We start from the raw sequence: 21,269 nt of genomic DNA on the forward strand, positions 1-21,269 counted from the left end.
ACTTGACATATGAAATTACCCCATATTGGAATATGTCTCGTGTTTTGGATCATATTGCAAAATGACAAGAAATAGGGGCTAAACGAGATGATTTCCACAAGACCTACTTAGAAGCACAAGCCCAACAAATATCCACGTGCAATGAATCTTGGGCTAAGGAAACTTAAGCATGAAGAAATTGGAGTTTTGAAAAGTTATCCACAAGATCAATTCAACTCAAGGGATATTCGCACGGCTCAGGACAACATGAATTTTCGGTGCAGATTTGGAAATGTAAATGACATCTAATGAAGAAAAGTTGACTACAAAGTTGTAGCCATCGTCGAGTGTTTCGATTTGGACATATGGAAAGCATAATTTGGATTCCGAAGCCCCCAAAATGCATGCAGCATAGAGAAGTTCAAAATCAGACTTCTTGCTACTTATTACGAGGATCTTAACTTTGTTTTCAAGGCAACTGAATACAAAGTTGTAGGACCTTTCTTATTTGAAGTTTGGATTTGGGAAATATGACATCTGGAAGGAAGGGCTGTGAAAAAGAAAAGTCTGACGAATTAGATTCCATGGAAATCAAGTTCTGCTAAATCCTAAGCAAAGGGCTCATGCTAAGGAAAGTTGAGCACACCCCAAGGATCCTCAAGGGTATAAATAAGATGCCCTAGGCATCCTCAAAGCATAATTCATTCATCAGAAGTCAACAAAATAGAGGGACACACACTATAGGAGCTGAGGGCCGCTACAAGTCCTCAAGATTTCCTAGGAGATTGCTTAGGCTAGACCCTAGCCACCATGATCGTCCTTGTGTGGTGAAGCCTTGGTGGAGTTTCAGAGCCAAACCTTGAATTCATCAATGCATGTGTACATTCGATGATGATATCAATATGTTCTTGTCTCTACTTTGATCTACTATAATTCTTGCTTATTCATATGCGTAGCAACTAGATGCCTTTAGTAGGAATAGATGTAATCATGGTGATTAGTCTATGTCTTGCTGATAGATCATAGTAGTGTTCAGGAAGTCACTGTTTTGACTCTTGTGTGGTGATGACATGCGAGAAGGAAAAGGTCGAAAGATTGTGTAATGGATGACTCTTTATCAAGGTACAAGATGGGTTGGTAATCGCTTTAGCTAGAGCTGCTACTAGAAGACGCTAGGCTCATGCTACCTTTGATCACGTTACCTCGTGTCATGAAATTGTGATCTATTCCTAATATTCATCTCATACTTGTGTTTACCCTCATATGTGTTAGAGTATATTTGGTAGTACGTCTCATAGACTGTCATATGTATCGGGGAGCTTTGCCCCCCCCCCAGCCTTGTACTCTATATATTTTCCATAGCTTTTTTGACAAGTCTCAGCAATTCCATAAATCTCTCTCTTCATTTGATAATATTTCAAATATAATATTTTGCAAGGATTGTTTTTACCTAACAAGATCCACATAAGCTGATGGGAACTAGGGTGCTTGATTTTCCGTCAGGTAAGGATAACTCTCGATTTGGTGGAGTAGCAATACACTCGATCTGGCTTCTGATCAGCAAGATCCGAACCCCACAATCAAAGTACCATTTCTCCTCTAGCTATCAACCGTGCACAACACGGTTGACCTCGCCATGAAAGCTATCTCCTGCAAGCGAATTAAGGACACAAGCAAGAGCAAGGAAGAATGTAACTCAATTGCAGAAAATCTTGGATTAAGCACACGAAGTTGGGGTCTCACAAACCGATGAATGGCGACTGTCAATGACAGATTGAATCTAAGAAAAATCCAAACCCTAACTTTGGTGACTCTACTGAATGTAATGTGTCTAGGGACTAGCAACATCCCTGGATGCGCCCCTAATGGGCTCCAATACGATACACGGCCCGAAAGAAGGTGGCGCAACACCCTGACAGATTTTGAACGTCCGCTTGTTTTGACGATTTCTGTTGACTCAGATGGGATTTTTACGTGGGATTGGGTCCACTTGATGGGAAAGCGTTGGGATCAGAATCAAATCTTCGAAACCAACAGGAAAACAAGCTAGCCCGACATGGCGCCGTTGTTGTCTTCATCCTACGAGAAGACCAAGGAGGCCATGGTGGCTGCGACATCCGTGGTGGCATCCATGATGCTGGTGCGGAGGCTCACCAACGACTTGCTCACCCATGAGGCACGCAACCTGCTCTCCTCCTGCCTCGCCGGCCTACGCTCGCACCTGATGTGGCACTACGTACACCAACCGCGTCTTCTCCGCCATCAAGACCTACCTCGCCACACGCTTGGACACCATCGAGCAGAACGACGGGTGGTACACCATCGAGCAGAATGACGGCTGGTACACCAACCGCGTCTTCTCTGCCGTCAAGACCTACCTCGCACTACGGGAAATAGCAAATTTGCCGAGTGCCATAGGCACTCGATGAAGACCCAAAAACACTCGGCAAAGAGTTTGCCGAGTGTAACACTCAGCATATGGCACACGGCAAATTTTGTGTCGGCAAATAGATGTTTGCCGAGTGTCAAAACTCGTGCACTCGGCAAACATTTTGCCGACGGCCAAAAACACACTCGGTGAAAAAACACACTCGGCGACAACGACGGTGACGGCGTCCAGGCTAACGGCGAGTTTGCCGAGTGCCAGACGGCAGACACTCGGCAAACACCTGGACCTTTGCCGAGTGTCGGCCTTGAGGCACACGGCAAAGTCGAGGCTGTTTGCCGAGTGTTGGTGCCTTGGCACTCGACAAATACGTAGATCTTTGCCGAGTGTCATGGTCGTGGGACTCGGCAAATACATAGATCTTTGCCGAGTGTTAGCCCAAACACTCGGCACACAAGCAACAGGAGGTGGTGCAATTGCCCATTTTGCCGAGTGTTAAAGCCAAAACACTCGGCACTCGGCAAAGTGGACAGTACCCCCTTTTTTACCCGTTTTGTCACGTATAACGGACCCCTCTGAATTCACAATACACATCATCACAGGCATTTGTAATAAACAATCACAGGCATAATTCACAACCACCATTACAAGCATTATTCATAAACATCACAGGCATAATCCAACATAAGCATGAAACAATCCATAAATCTAGTTCCGTGGGGGCCGGGGCGCTGCCGGTGGGGCGGGCGGAGCGCGCCGGCGGCCGGGGGTCGGGGAATGGCGACCAGGGGTGGCGCGGGGGCTGGCCCGGCTGAAGGGGGGCGGCTGGGGGCGGCGCAGGGGCCGGCGCGGGGGTCGGCCGGGGGTGGCGCGGGGGCTGGGCACGTGGGCGGCACGGGGCCGGTGGCCGGGCGACGTGAGTCCGGCGGGCGGCGTGGGTTCGGCGGGCGGCGCGTGTGGGTGTGGGTGTGTGCGTGTGCGTGAGTTAGGGTAGGGGTGGGCCGGATTAATTTCCAGGCTTTGCCGAGTGCTAGATCGCGGGCACTCGGCAAAGGCCTTTTTTATTTTTTTTCGGATTTTCCAGGCTTTGCTGAGTGCTAGATCGCGAGCACTCGGCAAAGGCCTTTTTTATTTTTTTTCGGATTTTCGAACGGTACCATCACTGGGAAGTGGACCCGTGGAAATGTTTGCCGAGTGTCCTAGGTTTGATGCGACACTCGGCAAAGTACGCTTATATTTCATGTTCAAACCACTGTTTTAGTAATTTAAAGTCTGTAAACTTTGCAAAAATCTAGTCAAATTCACTAAACAATGCGTATTTCATTTTTTTACTAATAGTATTCCATTATTTCATGGATTTATAGCTTATATTGAGTTTGTATCTATTAAATTTATATAATTGCAATTAATAAATAAAAATTATCAAAAGGATCCGAAAAATTCCAAAAATTTGACATGAACCAATCTATGTTGTCTATGGCCTATAAGAAAAATTTGAACTCAATGACAAATTCAAGTATCGATTCGACTCAAAATCTTACCGGATCGTTCCAACTTCTACGAATCCTCTCCGGAGATGCTTCGATTTCTAAGAATCATATGTCAAAATTTGTGCGAAACCTTCTCAATTTTTTACCATAGCCTCCACATATGAAATCATAGCATCTTGGCAAATATTGTGATTTTCAAACTTTGTTTGTATTTTTAAGAATTAATAAATCATTCGGCCACACGTTCATAATCGTATTTTCTTAACAAAATGTTCGAAAGTTCTTTTCATTTCCTGGATGAGACCTCAATTCGGACTCATTAACATGAATACGATTTTTCCACTCATATTATTCCATTAATCCAATCACTTGCAGTTCAAATTTGACTTAAATCAACAAATTACTCTAAATGAAATTAATTCATTAAATATACTAAACAGGTCAATAAATAGTCCACCTTCTAACATGCAGTGCCAAATGTCATACATGGGGAGTACAAAAAGTTTGGAGGGTGGAGGAGGGAAAAATTGTTTTGGTTTTGCCGAGTGTCGCAAAAAACACTCGACAAACCTTCATGTTTTGCCGAGTGTCGCAAAAAACACTCGGCAAACCTTCATGTTTTGCCGAGTGTCCCATAAAGCACTCGACAAATATTTAGTATTTTTCGTGTGTCCCATTAAACACTCGGTAAATCTTCATCTTTGCCGAGTGTCGCCAGCGGACACTCGGCAAACAACTAACGTCCGGCACACCCCTTAACGGACGCCGCACGTGCCGGTCACGTGGTTAAGGGTTGCCGAGTGTCTGTTGGTTGCCGAGTGTCTGTTGTTTGCCGAGTGTCGGGTGCGAGTTTGCCGAGTGTTTTTTGTTTGACACTCGGCAAATAGGATTTTCGCCAAGTGTATAATGTTTGCCGAGTGTTTTCACGGAGACACTCGGCAAACACCGCCTTTGCCGAGTGCCCGAGAGAATGCACTCGGCAACTTTACTGTTTCCCGTAGTGTCGCCACGCGCTTGGACACCACCAGCGTGCAGTGCGTCCGCCTTAGCGGTGGAGTGGACGTTGACTTCAATGACGACAAGCTCCTCCTCGGCATGGAGGAGGGCGAGGATCTGGTGGAGGTGTTCCAAGGGGCGGAGTTCACATGGTGCCTCTACTCCCACGAAGTTCCCGCCAGCGACAGCGACACCACCAAGCACATCGTCGTCGGCTGCGTTCGCAAGCTCTACTTTGAGCTCAGCTTCCACAAGAAGCACAAGGAGAAGGCGCTCAAACTTACGTCCCCTACATCATTGCCACCGCAAAGGCCATAAGAGATCAGGAGAGACCTCTCACCATATGGATGAACGACGGCTCCGAGTGGTCTCCCATGGACCTCTACCACCCTTCCACGTTCGGCACGCTCGCCATGGACCATGCGCTCAAGCAGTCGGTCATGGATGACCTCGACAAGTTCATCAAGAGGAAGGATTACTACAAAAAGATCGGCAAGGCATGGAAGAGGGGCTACCTGCTCTATGGTCCACCCGGGACCGGCAAGTCCAGCCTGATCGCCGCCATGGCCAACCACCTTAGGTTTGACATATATGATCTTGAGCTCACTGGGGTCGAGAACAACTCACAGCTCAAGAAGATTCTTATTGAGATGTCCAACCGATCCATCCTCATCATTGAGGACATTGACTGTACGATCGAACTCAAAAAAAAGGAAGGAATCAGGCAACAAGAAAACTCGCAAGTCCTCCAATTCTAAGAAAGGAGACAAGGTAACATTGTCCGGCCTTCTCAATTTTGTGGATGGACTATGGTCCTCGGGTGGGGAGGAGAGGATCATCGTCTTCACAATCAACCACAAAGAGTGTCTCGACCCGGCGCTTCTGTGGCCTGGCAGGATGGACATGCACATCCACATGGGCTACTGCACCAGAGAGGCTTTCAGGATTCCTGTCAACAACTATCACTCCATTGACGACCATGTCACGTATCCGGAGATCGACGAGCTGATGGCGGAAGTGCCAGTGACACCTGCACAGGTCGCCGAGACCTTGATGAGGAGCGAAGACCCAGATATCGCACTCCGTGATTTTATTTAGCTTCTAAAGTCAAAGAGGGATGGAAATAACCAGGGTGGAGGAGGAGGATGCCAGTGAGGATCAGAGTAGTGATGACGATGATGATGATGATGAGGAAGAGGCTGATGATTATGATTAGTAGATTTAAAAATACTTTTAAATATCTGATGCTGTCCATGTAAATTGCCATGATATAATAGTATCAAAGATTCTTGAACTGGGAAGCTGAAAAAGTCAAGCGTCCAACGATAGTCTGACTCTGACCCTTCGAATACAAGAAATTCTGAATTTTTAGGATAATCTTTCATGCTTTTATGAAGTTATTGATTGGCCAATTACTGGCCATACCGGTGCCTGATTAGCTAGAGATTGAAAACTTTAAAAATGTTATATTTATGGGCAAAATTATTCAAACACCAAAACTCCTTGCATTGTGGACGGAGAGACTTGTAGCTATCGTGGCAGCTTCTTTCGTCGTGAATTGGCATTACGATCGATGCACAAAAAAAACTAAGAGCATAAACGTTAGGTTTTACTTCACTGCCTCAATGATATACAAAAATAAATAAACTTGAAGTATCAGTGTTCCTGTATTTTAGTCTGCTGACACAATACAAATGTTTAAAAGTTCAGTTGAGCATATTATCAGCTAGATGCACATTAAAAAGTAACTTTAGTCTGCTGAAAATGATGGAACTTTCAATCGAGGTTTAAATGTTCAAAAGTTCAAATGATCGAACTTCGAGGTTCACCTAAAAGCCCAAGCCCAAAGGAATCGAGCCCAACAAATATCCATATTCAATGAATCTTGAGCTAAAGAGACTTAGGCCCTGTTTGGCACGGCTCCACTCCTAAACTCCAGCAACTCCATCAAAAAATTCAGCCAAACACCCCAACTCCAAAACTCCATGGAGTTGCCAACTCCATGGAGCTGTAGTGCAAATGGAGGTGGAGTTTTGGAGCACTTCTTTTGCTGCTCCAGAAACCTCTCTTTTGAACCTCCTCGTGGAGTTGGTGGATAATTACCCACCAATGCCACTGGTTATGAAAAAAAAATGTTTCGTTCTATTCTATTGTTCCCCATCGTCAAGGCGAGTCGCCCGCCCAGCGCTCGTCGCCGTCGCCGCCCAGCGCCGCGCCCATCGCCGCCCATCGCCGCCCGCCGCCCGTCGGCCGTCGCCACCCCGTGTCGCGCCCGTTGCCGCCCGCCGCCCGCCGCCCATCGCCGCCCGCCGCCCGCGTCGCCCGTCGCCGCCCACCCCGCCGCCCGCTGCCCAGCCCCGCTGCCCGTCTCGCCGCCCGCCGCCTGTCCCGCCGCTCGCCGCTCAGCCCGCCGCCCACCCTGCCGCCCGTTGGCATATTGAAAGTGGAAGATTTTGACAGACCATGGGAAACATTTGCAAAAGTCTTTTCAGTTTCACTCCTCCTGACCATGTTCATCCATTCATTTACAACATATGTTGGGATATTGAAAGGGGATGGATGGATGTAAAATACACACAACCCGTTGGCATATTGAAAGGGGAAGAAGAAGATGGGATAGAGAGGATGACAAGTGGGGTCTTAATTGGGGGGCAACAATGGCAATCCACACTGAAATCGATCTTTTTTGGAGCTGAGAGCACCCATCTAGCCAAACATCCCATTTTAGTTCTGGAGTTTTGGAGCGGAGCTGGCTCCATGTGGAGTTCTGGAGTGGAGCAGCTCCACCCAGAGTTGGAGCCATGCCAAACAGGGTCTTAAGCATGAACAAATTGGAGTTTTGGAAAGTTATCCACGACATCAATTCAACTCAAGGGATATTCGCGCGGCTCATGACAGCATGAACTTTCGGTGTAGATTTGGAATCTAAATGACATCAAATGAAGAAAAGTTGACTCCCAAAATTGTAATAATCGTGAGGGCTTCGATTTGGACATATGGAAAGCATAATTTGGATCCAAAGCTAGGAGATATTGCCCCCAAAATGCATGCTGCGTAGAGAAGCCCAAAATTAGACAAATTATCTTGCTACGCTATTCTGGGATCTTAACTTCATTTTCAAGGCAACTCATGAATACAAAAGTTGTAGATCTTTTTGTTCTACACAATTTTGGCACCAGAGTTGCCTTATTTGGAGTTCAGATGTAGGAGATATGACACCTGGAAAGAAGTTCTCAAAGCATAATCCATTCATCATAAGTCGACAAAACAGGGGGACACACACCATAGGGAGATGACAGGTGCTGCAAGTCCTCAAGGTTGTCTACGAGGTAGCTTAGGCTAGACCCTAGCCTCCATGGTCCCTACGCGGCGAAGTCATGTTGGAGTTCTAGAGCCAAGCCTCGAATTCATCAGGAGATATGTATATTCGGTGGTGATATCAATATGTTCTTGTCTCTACTTTGATCTACTATGATTCATGCTTATTCATATGTGTGTAGCTGCCATGTGCATTTAGTAGGAATAGATGTAATCATAGTGACTAGTCTACGTCATGTGGATAGATTATAGTAGTGTGTAGAAAGTCGGTGTGATTACTCTTGCATGGTGATAGCATGTACGAGGGAAAAGGCCGAAAGATTGTATAATGGATGACTCTTTATCAAGGTACAAGATGGGTTGGTAACCGTGTTGGTTGGAGGTGCAACTAGAAGACGTTAGGCTCATGCTACCTTTGTTCGTGTTACCTCGTGTCGGTGTCATGGGAATGTGATCTGTTCATAATATTCATATCATACTTGGTTTACTCTCATTGCAATCTATGCTTCATGATAAAACTAGTCTGTTACGTTAGATAGAAAACCCTGATCAGTTCGCTGTCGAGCCATGGATTGATAAATCAATGAAATACTCTAGGGGAAAAGCTGCAACTATTCACAAACTGACACGCTAACTGCCACCAACAAACGTGATGCTAGGGCAGGGGCCGCGGTCACGTGGGGAGGAAAGGGAGCGTGGTGGCAGGCGCTCGGCATGGCGTGGAGGTGCAGGAGACGTGGGCGGATGGTAGTGGCGAGAAGGCTCGTACATCAGAGCAGGCACGAGGGGGAGGAAGAAGATAAGAAGTGTAGAAAAAAAGAAAAAAAAATTAGAGGTGCTGACTGGTTGGCCTCGTCATCGGAGGTTGCTAACGGTACGAACCTAGTATCCATCTTACATCTCTCCACCCTTCTAACCAAACAAAAAACTATGTTCAACTCAACCCTCTTATCCAAACACAAGATGAGTCCAACCTAACTAAAAAAGTTGGATGTTGGATGGAGCCACCCAACCCACTTAATCCTAAACCAAACGCTTAGTGATTAACTGATTATTGGCCTTAAAGGACAGCTCCACTTAAAGAAATCATATCAATATATATCTTGTGTAATTGGAACAAATTTTAGTCAAATTCAAAAAAATCTCTGAATTTTCATCATACGTCATCAAAAATGGAATTTACGGGCCACGTTATTTCGGTTTATTTGTATTATGTGACCTTAGTATCCACAAACAACGTGCTTGACCTGATTGAGAGTTAACAATCATAGACTCGATCGCTGAAAGATTGGCATTACACAAGTTGGCTGAAAAAAGGCAAGTGGTTGGAGACGGTGAGATTGTTGAGGATTTACAGAATACAGGACACTACTAAAAAAGTGCTCGTATTTGATGGATTAATTACTTTACACGGTTCTTTTTTTTTGGCACTGTGATAAGCTATGCGAGATAATTTATTTGCTAGGGTTCTTTTTCGAGATTCGTATCTTATTTTGTGGCGTAGAAAAGGACCATAGGGCATTTAAATCGTATCTTAATTGAACGGCCAATGCATTTGCCAATTCAACGTGTGGTTTGAAATTTCGCGTACCGCATAGTATATTGCAATCAGAACACAGAAACAAAAAATGTTATAGTACTAGTGTAGTCGGATAAAAACAAACATCAGTAAAAGCAGCTGAAAATGTCTGCATATTTGCCATCTCTGATTGAATAGAGCAAATGACTGCTCCTATGACACAGGGCACGTATAATTCTTATAAAACCTATATCCAACTAACTTCCTTGACAAGAGCGAGGTTGCAGCTAATCCCTAACCTAACACACTACTAATAATACTACGTTGATGACGACGACCATGAATCTGCAACCCAAACCCATAGCTCTTATTAATCTTGACGAACGAAAGAATTGACCAACCTCTTGGCAGGTAACTTATGGCGCTCAAGCTGCAAAAAATACCCAAAGGAAACACGGATGTTGTACACACACATAAATTCACTGGCTCAGAAACTGGTAAATGAAAAGTAATTAAAAGCACACACACCCTTTGTTCCCTGGCGCCGCGGTGGTGGAGGACTCGGAGCGTCCATCGGTGGCACTCTATCACCTCCTGTTTAACGCAATGATCGGTATCATCAAGTATTAAATCTTGTTACAAGCATATTAGGGCTTCCGTGTCATTATATTTGAACAAAAACTTATGATAGCTTACCTTCTTCGCAGATGTCAGAACCTGTGTCCGGTGATATATTGTAACCACACTCTTTCAGGAAGTTGAGGGCGCGCGTGTCGTTCACCGGCGCCGGCAAGAGCTCGTCGGCGTCGCCGTTCACTACGTGGCAGAGGCAGAGCTAGCGGGGTTGAATCCCGGAAGAACGGAGGGATGGCGTTGCCGCACTTCTTGCTCGGAGGCGACAGTACGCTGCTGCCGTTAGTGAGGAAACCGCCGCATGCCGGCACGAGCTTCGCCAGCGATGATCGGCACTCGGTGACCGCGGTGGCGGCGGCGTTACGTTGTAGCAGGGAATCAGTGGGATTTTTATGGGGAAATCAGGAGGGCAAGGTAGTATTCGTGGCAGAGGCAGGTCAGGGAGATGATGATATGCCCTATGATTTCATCGATCAAGCCCATTGAGTGCAGAGTTTCGCCGCTGGCCGATGGCGCCGGAGCCGCGGTGGCGTCCTTTGCTGCTCCTCCGTCTCGTGCCGCCGCAGATGGAGGCAGGCTTGGAGCGAGGACGGCGAAGGCGACGAGCATGATCAGCATGCACTTGCTAGATAGCGCCATTGGTCTCTAGAGGATCAATTTATAGGAAGGGTTCTCGGTATTGAGATCGGAACGATGTCATGCGTTAGGATATCCATAATTTTTTTAAACGAAAGGGTATCCCTGATTCCATCAGCAGTTTGTAGTGTTTGTTAATTAGCTACGGTCTCTGTGCGTGCAAAATCCTGAACAACGTGGAAAATGTGGATCTTGTAGATATAGCTAACTAAAATAGAAAAAGAAGATCCGAATCAACAACATGGAATTATGGTAAAATTTTCTCAATGCACATGTGGAGTTTTAAGTTAAAATTTTAGGATATGAGAGTAGACATAATAAACCATGTTAGAAAAATTAATCATGTATTTTTATCATTATTTTGACAGGGTATGATATTTAATAATAAATTAGTTATTGGGATACAAAATTATACAAAAAGTAATTATGAAAAATTCATAATATGTTTTTTGATATACATTGTGGTGTTCTTTACCACCCTGAAAAATTTTAAATTAAAATTCAACTTGTGCATGGAGGAAAAAAGAAAAATTCTGTTAAGGGAAAAATTGAACTTAATAACATAGTTTAGGAGTATATTGAACAGAAGAATACATTAAGGGTTTATCCATACTTTTGCTACACTTGAGGGTAGTAGTTTGGACTTTTTCTAGAAGGAAAAACATCCCATCCAACCAGCCACAACGACACCACCTACTGCTATGATGGTATAATTTTGTAACAAAATATGCACGCTTTCGTTTACAGGGGTTTGAACCTAAGGCTTTGCGCGTACCCTCCTCCCCACCACACCACACGGCCATTCTCCTGTACTAACTCGAAAAAGATTTTAAGGAGCAGGTGATGCCATATCCGCACCTAAAAATTATTTTTTGGAGCGGGTGACGCCATCACCGCTCCTACAATTATGTATCTAATTTTCTTATTTTAAAATATAAAAATATATCTATATATACTTATAGAAGATATATTTCACGTATCTCAAGTATTTTTTTAAATATTCAAATTATCACAATCCTAATACATAGGAGCAGCTTGCGCACGCGACAGGGCGTTGCTAGGGGGTGAGGATGTGGTGGGATCTTCGGCTGGCACAGAGCATCTCGGTAGGCCGACGAGCGGTAGCGGCGTGCAGCCGGCTAGGCGTGCAAGCCGTTAGGTGGGTACGGCAGCATGGGCGTGCAGCGGTGGCTGGTAGCCGAGCGTCCGACCATGCTTGCTCGCCGGCGTCAAATTTTTTTCTATTTTTCTTTTTTTTTTGCATTTTTTATTTTCTAATCAACTTTCCGGGCTTGTAATCACCTGTCCAATCTGAAAAGGGTATTTTGCACGTGCAGGTGACGCCATACCCTCTAGAAACTGATATGTAGTAGTAGGTGAGGCCATGACCCACCTCTGGAAACGGGCAGATCTCATGTTTGATATGGTGATGGTGTTCTCCAGAATGATGATGAGGATCAGCTCAGCTATCACATCACCTCTGTAGGCAAAAATCACACATGCTTTTCGAAAAAAAGACACACCTACTTGAATTTTTTTTCATTTTTTTATTTGACCCAAAATAGCTCAACTACCGCCGCGCCCAGTAGTATCAGGTCATGGAAACCTTGTTTAACAACCTAGTATGCCCTCTTGATCTCCAGCCCGAGTGGTATAGTACTCCCTCCGTCCCAAATTACTATCTGTTTTAACTTTTCTAGATTCATAGCTTTTGTGATGCATGTAGATATATACTATGTGTAGATACATAGTAAAATTCATGTACCTAGAAATGTATCTAGAAAAATCAAAACAAATAGTAATTTAGAACAGAGGGAGTAGACTACGGGGCATCAGGCCAACAAATGCTCGCAGTTTCCCTCTTGGCTCCCATCTTCCTCGTTGTTCCCATGCGTCAGTCGTTGAACCCCCGCCCGACGAATCGATCTTCCCCACCGCGCGCAAAAACTTTTCCCCACTTCATCATTAGTATCTGCAAAGATCGATCAGTTTCTACTTTTTGTTAGGGTTGCACCCATCATAGCTAACAAATGCAACAACCACGCTGGTGGAATGTGCGATATCCTAACCGCATGCCATCATCCTGATCTCAACACCAGCCCATTCCTTCCTATAAATTGGTGCTCCTCTTCCCGCAGGGTTCATCCCACACACCCAGCCAACCAAAGCCTCTCCTTCTCTGCGCATCCATCCAAAGAGCTAAGCTATGGCGTCATCCAACAAGCACACTCTGATCGCTTTGCTCGTCGTCTTCGCCGTGGTCGCGCCCAGCCTGCCTCCATCTGCGGCAGCCCGAGACGGAGGAGCAGCCAAGGCCGCCGCGGCTCCGGCGCCGTCGGCCAGCGGCAAAGCTGTGCACCCCATGGATTTGTTCGATGATTTGATCCATGATTTGATCCATTTTGATCTGCCTCTGCCGCAGATACTCCCTTGCCCTCCCGTGTTCCCAAAGATCCCGTTCATACCCTGCTACAACTACACTCCGCCGCCGCCGGTGATGGAGTGCCGGCCGTCGCTGGCCAAGTACATGCCCCCGTGCTCCGGCTTCCTCACCGACGCCGGCGTGCCGTTCGACCGTTCCTCGACCAATTGCTGCGGCGTCATCCAGCACTTCTTCGACGACAGGAGCACATCGCCGTCCTGCCTCTGCCACGTCTTGAACGGCGACGCCGATGGGATCCTGCACGCGCCGGTGAACCACACGCGCGCGCTCTCCCTCCTGCACGTGTGTGGTTACGCGATGACACCGGAACTCTTTCCCAAGTTCTGCGACTATAGTGAGTCACAAGTTTTTCTTTTATTTTGTCTCGTGATTATCGACGCCATAACATGCTTGTACAACAGGACTAAATACTTGATGATCATTGCGTTATGTAAACAGGTGACGTGCCGCCGATGGACGCTGCGAGTCCTCCACCACCGCTGCGCCAGGGGACAAAGGGTGCGTGTGCTTTAATTACTTTTTAGTTACCAGTTTCTGATCGATCGAGCCAGTGAATTTTTGTGTTTATGTAACATACGTGTTTTCTTTGGATGTTCTTGGCAGTTTGATCGCCGTAAGTTCCAGCCAAGAGGTTGATCGATTTGTTTCATTCGTCAAGGTTAATAAGAGCCATGGATTGCAGATTCGTGATCGTCGTCATCATCCTAGTATTACTAGTGTGTTAGGGTTTTAGGGATTATTAGTTACTACCTCTTGCCAAGGAAGTTATTAGATCTAGATTTTATAAGAATTATATGTGCCCTCCGTCATAGGAGCAGCCGTTTGCTCTATTAAATCTAAGATGGCAAATATGGGAACATTTTCAGCTGCTTGGAATGATTTTGTTTTTTTATCCAACATGAATAGTGCTACTACTACTATAGTAGGAGTTTCCGTGATCCGATTGCTATATATGCAGTACGTGAACGCTCAAATCCACACGCACGCAAATTAAATAAGATTTCGAAGGTATGCCAGACAAACAAGTTCTGAATCCTGTAGTACCGAAAAAACGACTTCAAATTAGTATACCATCACATAATAACAAAACAACAACCTTGTTGTTTACGTAGACAAACTTCCACCTATGGCGGCGGCCCATATCCTCACGGCAGGAGCAACAGAAATTCAGTTAGAACAAAATCATACTTGGGAATGTTTAAGATTAAACTTTGCAATCCTAGCTGGAGGTTGATGTCTTGATGATAATGTACACCGTGCCATCAATCTGTTAGTTTATGATTCAAAAAATCCATTCAATTTACATCTGTTTCTTGTTGTGCCAGTCATATACTCCGTGAGATGACGAACTCCTAGCTAGATATGCTTTTCATGCCAAAACACCGGAGGTTTTATATATTTTCAGAAATCCAGCTTTCAAGGATAATAAACCTGACCATGGAAATATTATCTACTACTAGTTTAGGAAACACTTTTATTAAGATTATATTACCTCGGCCATTTCTCCAGAATAAAAGCGTTACGTAACATACTTACTATCTTATTTCGAACTCGAAAGGCCAGAAGATAAACTTACTAGTTGAGTTGTTCGTAGATTGACCCTATTCTCAACTTACTTCACTCCCTAAATAAGGAAGCTAGGAGGTTCCTTGACATATATACTACTAATATACCGAAGAGTCGTTGCTAGTTAATCATGGCCATCCTGCTGCAAAACACAATCAGATGTGCGTATTTGGTCAGAACGTAACTGATAGATCATATCATACGATTCCAACTTGCTAGAAGAAATTAATTAAAAAGGCAACTGAAAAGAAAAAAAACACATACCCGACGGCGATGGCGCTGGCGGCTGGCAACGGCAATGGCGTCGACGGCGGAGGACTCGGAAGGTCTATCGGCGGCACATCGTCCACTGCTAGTTGTTCCAATACTCGAATCAACATTCGGTACAGGTTCATTTCAATACATACTTGTAATATACATGTATATATATAAGTATATATATAACTTTTCAGTTATCTATACACTAAGCATGAGGCCGCAGCAGCTAGGACTCTAGGAGCAGCTTAGCTGACTTACTCATGTTGCATGCCGCGGCAAGTATCTCGACGGGCACGTCGTGGCCGCACACCGAGAAGAGCTCCACCATGCGCATGTGGATCATCGGCGCCGGCAGGAGCCGGCCGACGTCGCCGTTCACGACGTGGCACAGGCAGGTGACCGTGTCGTAGGTGAACATGGAGTTGAAGCCGTCGCAGCAGGTGGGCTCCGGCGCGTACACGCTGGAGTTGGTGATGAAGCCCGAACATGGCATCATCCGCATCAGCCACGGCCGGCACTCCCTCGGCTGCGGCGGCAGCGGCGGGATGCCGCCACCGTCGGGAGACGACGGCGCTGCAGCTTCAGTGGCGCTTGACGCGGTGGCCCTGGCGAGAGCTCCTTCGACGACTCTGATCGCCGAAGATGGCTGGAGGACCACGGCAAAGGCGACGAGCAGCAAGGCGATCAGCGTGCAGTTGTTGGATGGCGCCATCGATGGACGTGGATCGATAGCAGCCCTGTTGCATTCGTATGAAACTATGGCAAAGTAGGCTATCACCAATTTATAGGATGGCCCGTGTTAATAAGCACATAAAGAGCTCAAACGCAGACATGTCTTACGATTATTTCATGATAATTTAGCCAGGACACGTGCTTGGTTGTTAATGTTTCTTCGTTTGATAAAGAGCGTGCCTAGCTAACAACTCCACTGTTACCCAACTTACTATGGTGGGTCACAATCTTTTGATGAGACACAGGCCATCAGCTATTCATTTGCTTCAAGTCTTCAATGGCAGGCAAAATTCTGGGAATCTAGATGGCTACATGGTGGGCTACCCAATAGATCCCTCCAACGTCCATCCAGTCAATAAAAAACCAAGATGTTTTATACAGCAATACTAATTAACTTGCTTTCTATCAGAGAACCTGTGCCAAATTACCAGGATGGGAATTGGATTCCACGGTTGAATAGCGCCAGAAATCCCAACCGCCACATTTTGAGAAAATCAACAGTATTGTTGCCTCCAAGACAAGGGTAATGCAATCGGATACACAGTACCAAAGGCATCTAATGTTCCTAAAAAAACATATGCAATGACTATATCAGTGTCATTGCTGATTTTTTGAGAAAGTAATTGTTGGTGATCTTAAAACCTTATTCCAACTGCCACATTTTGTTAAACAAAAGGATTAAATCCATATTCTATGCATTTTTTTAATTTATCTACACTATAAAGAACGAAAACAATTGAAAATCTTTCTCACCCAGATTAGCCCACCGTACCCCTCACATCGGACCACTTGACAGTTTTTAGGGAAAGAGGATAAGATGCAGACCTATGAAAATTGATAGAAAGAAAGTGTTTCTACCAAAACTTACACTGGTAGAGAAACGAGTAGTAGTCCCAGTTAGGAAACTTCACAAATCTCGGTTTTCCCAACTGGAACCAATCATTCGGGACTAAAGGTCCTGACCTTCTTTAGTCTTGGTTGGTAATACTAACCGGGACTAATGGATTTTGCGCTAAAAAAATTAGAAATTTCTGGGAGGCTCCCACACACGCGCACCTCGCAAGTCACAAGTCGCACGAAATATACGCGATGTGTAATTGAAAATCTTTCTCACCCAGATTGGCCCACCGTACCCCTCACATCGGACCACTTGACAGTTTTTAGGGAAAGAGGATAAGATGCGGACCTATGAAAGTTGATAGAAAGAAAATGTTTCTGCCAAAACTTACACTAGTAGAGAAACAAACAGTAGTCCCGGTTGGGAAACCTCACAGATCTCAGTTTTCCCAACTGGGACCAATCATTCGGGACTAAAAGTTCCCGACGTTCTTTAGTCCTAGTTGGTAATACTAACCGGGACTAATGAATTTTGCACTAAAAAAATTAGAAATTTCTGGGAGGCTCCCACACACGCGCACCTCGCAAGTCACAAGTCAAGTCTCGCGTGTAGCTTCCTTACCATCTCACCTACACAGCACATCTGACCGAGTGGGGGATGCAATCATTTTGTAGTAACTCATGGAGGACCCTTTAGTCCCAGTTGTGTTACCAACCGGGACTAAAGGATCACCATTAGTACCAACCGGGACTAAAGGATCACCATTAGTCCCGGTTGGTATTACCAACTGGCACTAAAGGTGCCTCCACGGACTATAAAATTTAGATCCGGGACTAAAGCCTCTTTAGTCCTGGGTCCAAAACAACCGAGATTTTTGTTGAGGATGGAAGGTCATTTTTCCACCAGTGTTAAATGTTTTGCACCAAGCGTAATCATATCCGCCCACCATACCTGCGGGACCCACGCGACGTTCCCGGGTTGGACTTCTTTGTGCAAGCGCACACTCGAGTATGGAGAGTTGGGAGGAAACCCAGCATGGCCTGCCAGCCAAGGCCGATCGGGGTGGGAGGGAGTGGGATAAAGAAAAAGTGGAAGGGGGACAACAGATCCCTTGTGACCATGTTGTGCCGCCTCAGCTCACAACGCTGCCAGCGCCTATGCAACTCCGTTCCACGCGGACCATGCCGCGACTCCACTCCGCCCCGACCGACTTTTAACCATATTTATCTTAAATAATGACATGAATTTAATACCTAAACTATTGATCACACCTAATAAACCGATCATTTTCGCATGAGCGACATATTTTGGAGGATATTTCTATTTTTGTAGGGAATTGGACCTAAAAGTATATTTTTGGATAAAGCACTGAACGAGCAATGAACCAGTAGAAGATGAAGGCCAATGGGGCTCAGGAAGGGCCTAGGCTAATTGGCCCAAAGGAGCCCAGGCCGATCAATCTAGGGCCCTCTAGCGCCCCCTGACGCCCATAAGGCAAGCAATCCTCCGAGATGACTTATGGGCTAAGTTGTGAAGATATGGCAAGGACCACTTGGGGATCAAAGAGGAATAAAAAAAGATCAAGCGAAGATTTGGAAAGCTATTGAAGATCAATCTCATCCCGAAGCTACCGACGTGCTAGGCCCACATGCAAGTGAAAATAAGACTCCTAAGCATTTAAGAAGACTTGGGGATGTAGCAAGACATGAGAGGGCAAAAGGAAGGCCCAGGACAATCGGCCTAAACCCTCCCAAGCCGATCGGCTTGGGGGTTTCCTTCACCCCCTTGCCTTCCAATTTTTGCCATGCACTCTCTGGACTATAAATACCCTAAAAATCCACCGAGCCCGATATCCAAGATAACGTACTCGACGTGAAGCAGCAGAGAAGCAAAAGGAGCTTGAGGGACACCTCTCCGTAGAGCCGAGGGCCATGCAATGGTTTGGGGTTGGCGTAGCTGAACCTCTATCGGTGTGATCACCCTGCGAGGAAGATCACGCTGGAGTTCTGGAGCTAGGAGTCATCAAGATCAAGGTAGGATCTCAATGGCGATCTTGTGATGTACAATCATTCATGGTGAAGTAATAGATGTGTTCATGTTCTTAGCGATCTAAGTATCTCCTTCGATGGTTTTTTGCTTTATCAGGTTTGCATGCTTTTCAATCGATGAACTGATGATAGATTGCCTAGGATGTTCATGTGGTCGTGGTGATTAGATTTGCATGCCTAATCTATCGATGAGTATAAAATGTTCTTTTGATCATGCCCTTAACCTGCTTGCACTGATAGAGGTGATCGTGACACGATCTTTCTTGTGTAAGGTGGGGGGTTTCGAGATCCGCACCGAAGGTGTAGATTTAAATGTGCTTTTTACTAGGATCATGTATGTGTTGCTTTTGTATCCATGCTTTGAATTACAACATATACATAGTCTAGGTTTCTCTAGATTGGTTACCTCTGCTCTATCTGTTATCTATCTATATATGCTTAGTAGATTGGATCTGAATCTCTCATAAACACCAAGTTAATGCTACCAATGCTAGTTGAAATAGATCTTGTGCTATAAGTTCCACGGATTTATAAACCTTGGGGGAATACTCTGAGGGAAAATCTACACCGATCCGCGTCCTTGCGGTTCACAACTTGGCATGCTAACAGCCATCAACATGCTTATCTAGTGTCGTTGCCGGGGAACTAATAGTCAAGTTCTAGTTTAACTATGCATCTGTAGATATAACTTTTTGTTCATTATTTTTTCAGTCTTTTCTTTTTAATCTTTTTGTTTTTGTGCAATCTCAATAAAAATTTCAGATCTAGGCTTGTATATATGTGTTTGCTTTCACTAACACTAAGAGGAGATGGACCACTACCTCTCCCAAAAACTGAAAAATTTTGTGGATGATCCAGAAAAACTGTACAGACTAGGGAGATGTTTAGCACAAGCAAGAAAGCTAGAGATTGAAGCCTCAGCTGTTAAAGAAGAATTGGAAGTGTCGGAAACATCATCATCTTCTTCAAAGGCGACACGAACAGCAAGTCCAAGAGGGGTGCCAGTTGCGCAAGTTGTGCCAGTTGTACCGGAAGCACCTGTAATGGGAGATTGACCTGAAGAAGAGTGTACTGTCGGGGTGTTGTGCATCCCGAACATCAATGATTTACCTATCCACGAGTTGGATGGCATCAGACAACCGTTCACCATCGATACTTCAAGACTCAGGATGGTGCAAAGTTCACCTTTCACTAGCAAGGAGGACGATAATCTTCATCTACAAGCATTTACGCAGCTATGCAACACCTTCGATATGGATGGAGTTAACAAGGATCAACTAAGAGCAAGGTTGTTTCCCTACTTTCTACTTGAGATAGCACTTCAATGGTTTTATTCTCTACCACTAGAAACAATTTAGAATTGGGATGAGTTGATGAAGGCCTTCATAGCAGAACATTATTCGCCAGCCAAGACTCAGAATCTGAAGTAATATTGTGCATCGTTCTTTGGTTTCTTTGATCAGAAGTTTCATATTGCGGGGCGTTAGCTGATAACTCGTCCTCTGAGACGTTGTCGAGTTGTGCTATCCATCGAGGGGTTCTCTGTTGGCTAGTACCCGCGTTGTTATTTTGAGTAATGACAAAGACTTCTCTATCTAGGTAGTAGCTTCCAGAACTTGATGTTGCAATTTCTGTGGAACTTTCCTCATGGCTTGAAGTGAGTGGGACACCTTCCTGGTACGGGAGGTTGTCTATATGAGCGACAAGGCGTGACTCGTAGTCGCGGGCGAGAGGGGATGGTCTCATTCCTGGCCAGTGAACAAATTTTCCTTGCGGTGTTGAAGTTATTACCAGTCCTTGGGCTGGTCTTCATAGAGGGATCTCTGGGACATAGTCCAAGTCGAAGTCGTCATCCTTGTCCTCCCTATATTCGAGTCGAGTTCGAGTAAGGAGACCTTTGTAGACCTCAGCTGTATTGCGGAGTCTGTATGGGAACCGTTTTGGAGTCGAAGTTGATTTGTAAAGTGACTGGGAGCGATTAGTCCGAACTGGGGTCGAGTCTGTAGCGTAGTCGAACTTGGTGTTGTTGATTTTGAAATTTTGGTTTTTCCTGACCGAATCCTCTGTTTTCGGCTAAGAAAGGCTTTTGTCAAGAGATTTCTTCTCCTGGATGTTGATGATTTGGCACTGAAACGATCCAGCGTCGCCGGCGATACAGAGCCAAGATCCGAAAATGAAAGTTGCACCTGCCTCGAAGGTGAAAACAGGCTTGATAACGACAGGTGCCATCAAGCTCGCGCAGAGAAACTCAACGACTTCCCATACCTGGCGTGCCACCTATCGGTGTTTTAGATCGGCAACCCGCCTACGGGGTACCCTAGGTGGTCTTTTGTGTGGTAAGGGCCGTCGAGAATCAAGGAGTCAATGGTGACGCAAGGAACACAATTTAGACAAGTTCGGGCTGCTAGATCGCGTAATACCTTATGT

General features: G+C 45.4%; 2 protein-coding genes and 1 pseudogene across 3 annotated transcripts; 2 read left to right on the top strand and 1 right to left on the bottom strand.

The window, feature by feature from the left end:
* The first annotated feature begins 1,993 nt into the window (after positions 1-1,993).
* On the top strand, positions 1,994-6,006 carry LOC117844125 (AAA-ATPase At3g50940-like; annotated as a pseudogene).
* A 6,737-nt stretch (positions 6,007-12,743) lies between these two features.
* LOC117845597 (uncharacterized) lies at positions 12,744-14,282 on the top strand. Its single transcript, XM_034726662.2, has 3 exons — positions 12,744-13,734; positions 13,839-13,898; positions 14,004-14,282. The coding sequence occupies exons 1-3, from the start codon at positions 13,164-13,166 to the stop codon at positions 14,006-14,008; spliced, it is 636 nt and encodes a 211-aa protein (XP_034582553.1). The 5' UTR covers positions 12,744-13,163; the 3' UTR covers positions 14,009-14,282.
* A 159-nt stretch (positions 14,283-14,441) lies between these two features.
* LOC117845598 (uncharacterized) lies at positions 14,442-16,077 on the bottom strand. 2 transcript variants are annotated; one of them, XM_034726664.2, is made up of 3 exons: positions 15,483-16,077; positions 15,231-15,315; positions 14,442-15,108 (listed from the first exon to the last, which is right to left on the bottom strand). In XM_034726664.2, the coding sequence occupies exons 1-3, from the start codon at positions 15,934-15,936 to the stop codon at positions 15,087-15,089; spliced, it is 561 nt and encodes a 186-aa protein (XP_034582555.1). In that variant the 5' UTR covers positions 15,937-16,077; the 3' UTR covers positions 14,442-15,086. The 2 variants fall into 2 exon arrangements, with proteins under 2 accessions (XP_034582555.1, XP_034582554.1); XM_034726663.2 differs by having other exon boundaries at positions 15,231-15,318.
* Positions 16,078-21,269: the final 5,192 nt, after the last annotated feature.

The sequence above is a fragment of the Setaria viridis genome, chromosome 2 (genome assembly GCF_005286985.2).
Source record: "Setaria viridis chromosome 2, Setaria_viridis_v4.0, whole genome shotgun sequence".
Taxonomy (NCBI): domain Eukaryota; kingdom Viridiplantae; phylum Streptophyta; class Magnoliopsida; order Poales; family Poaceae; genus Setaria; species Setaria viridis.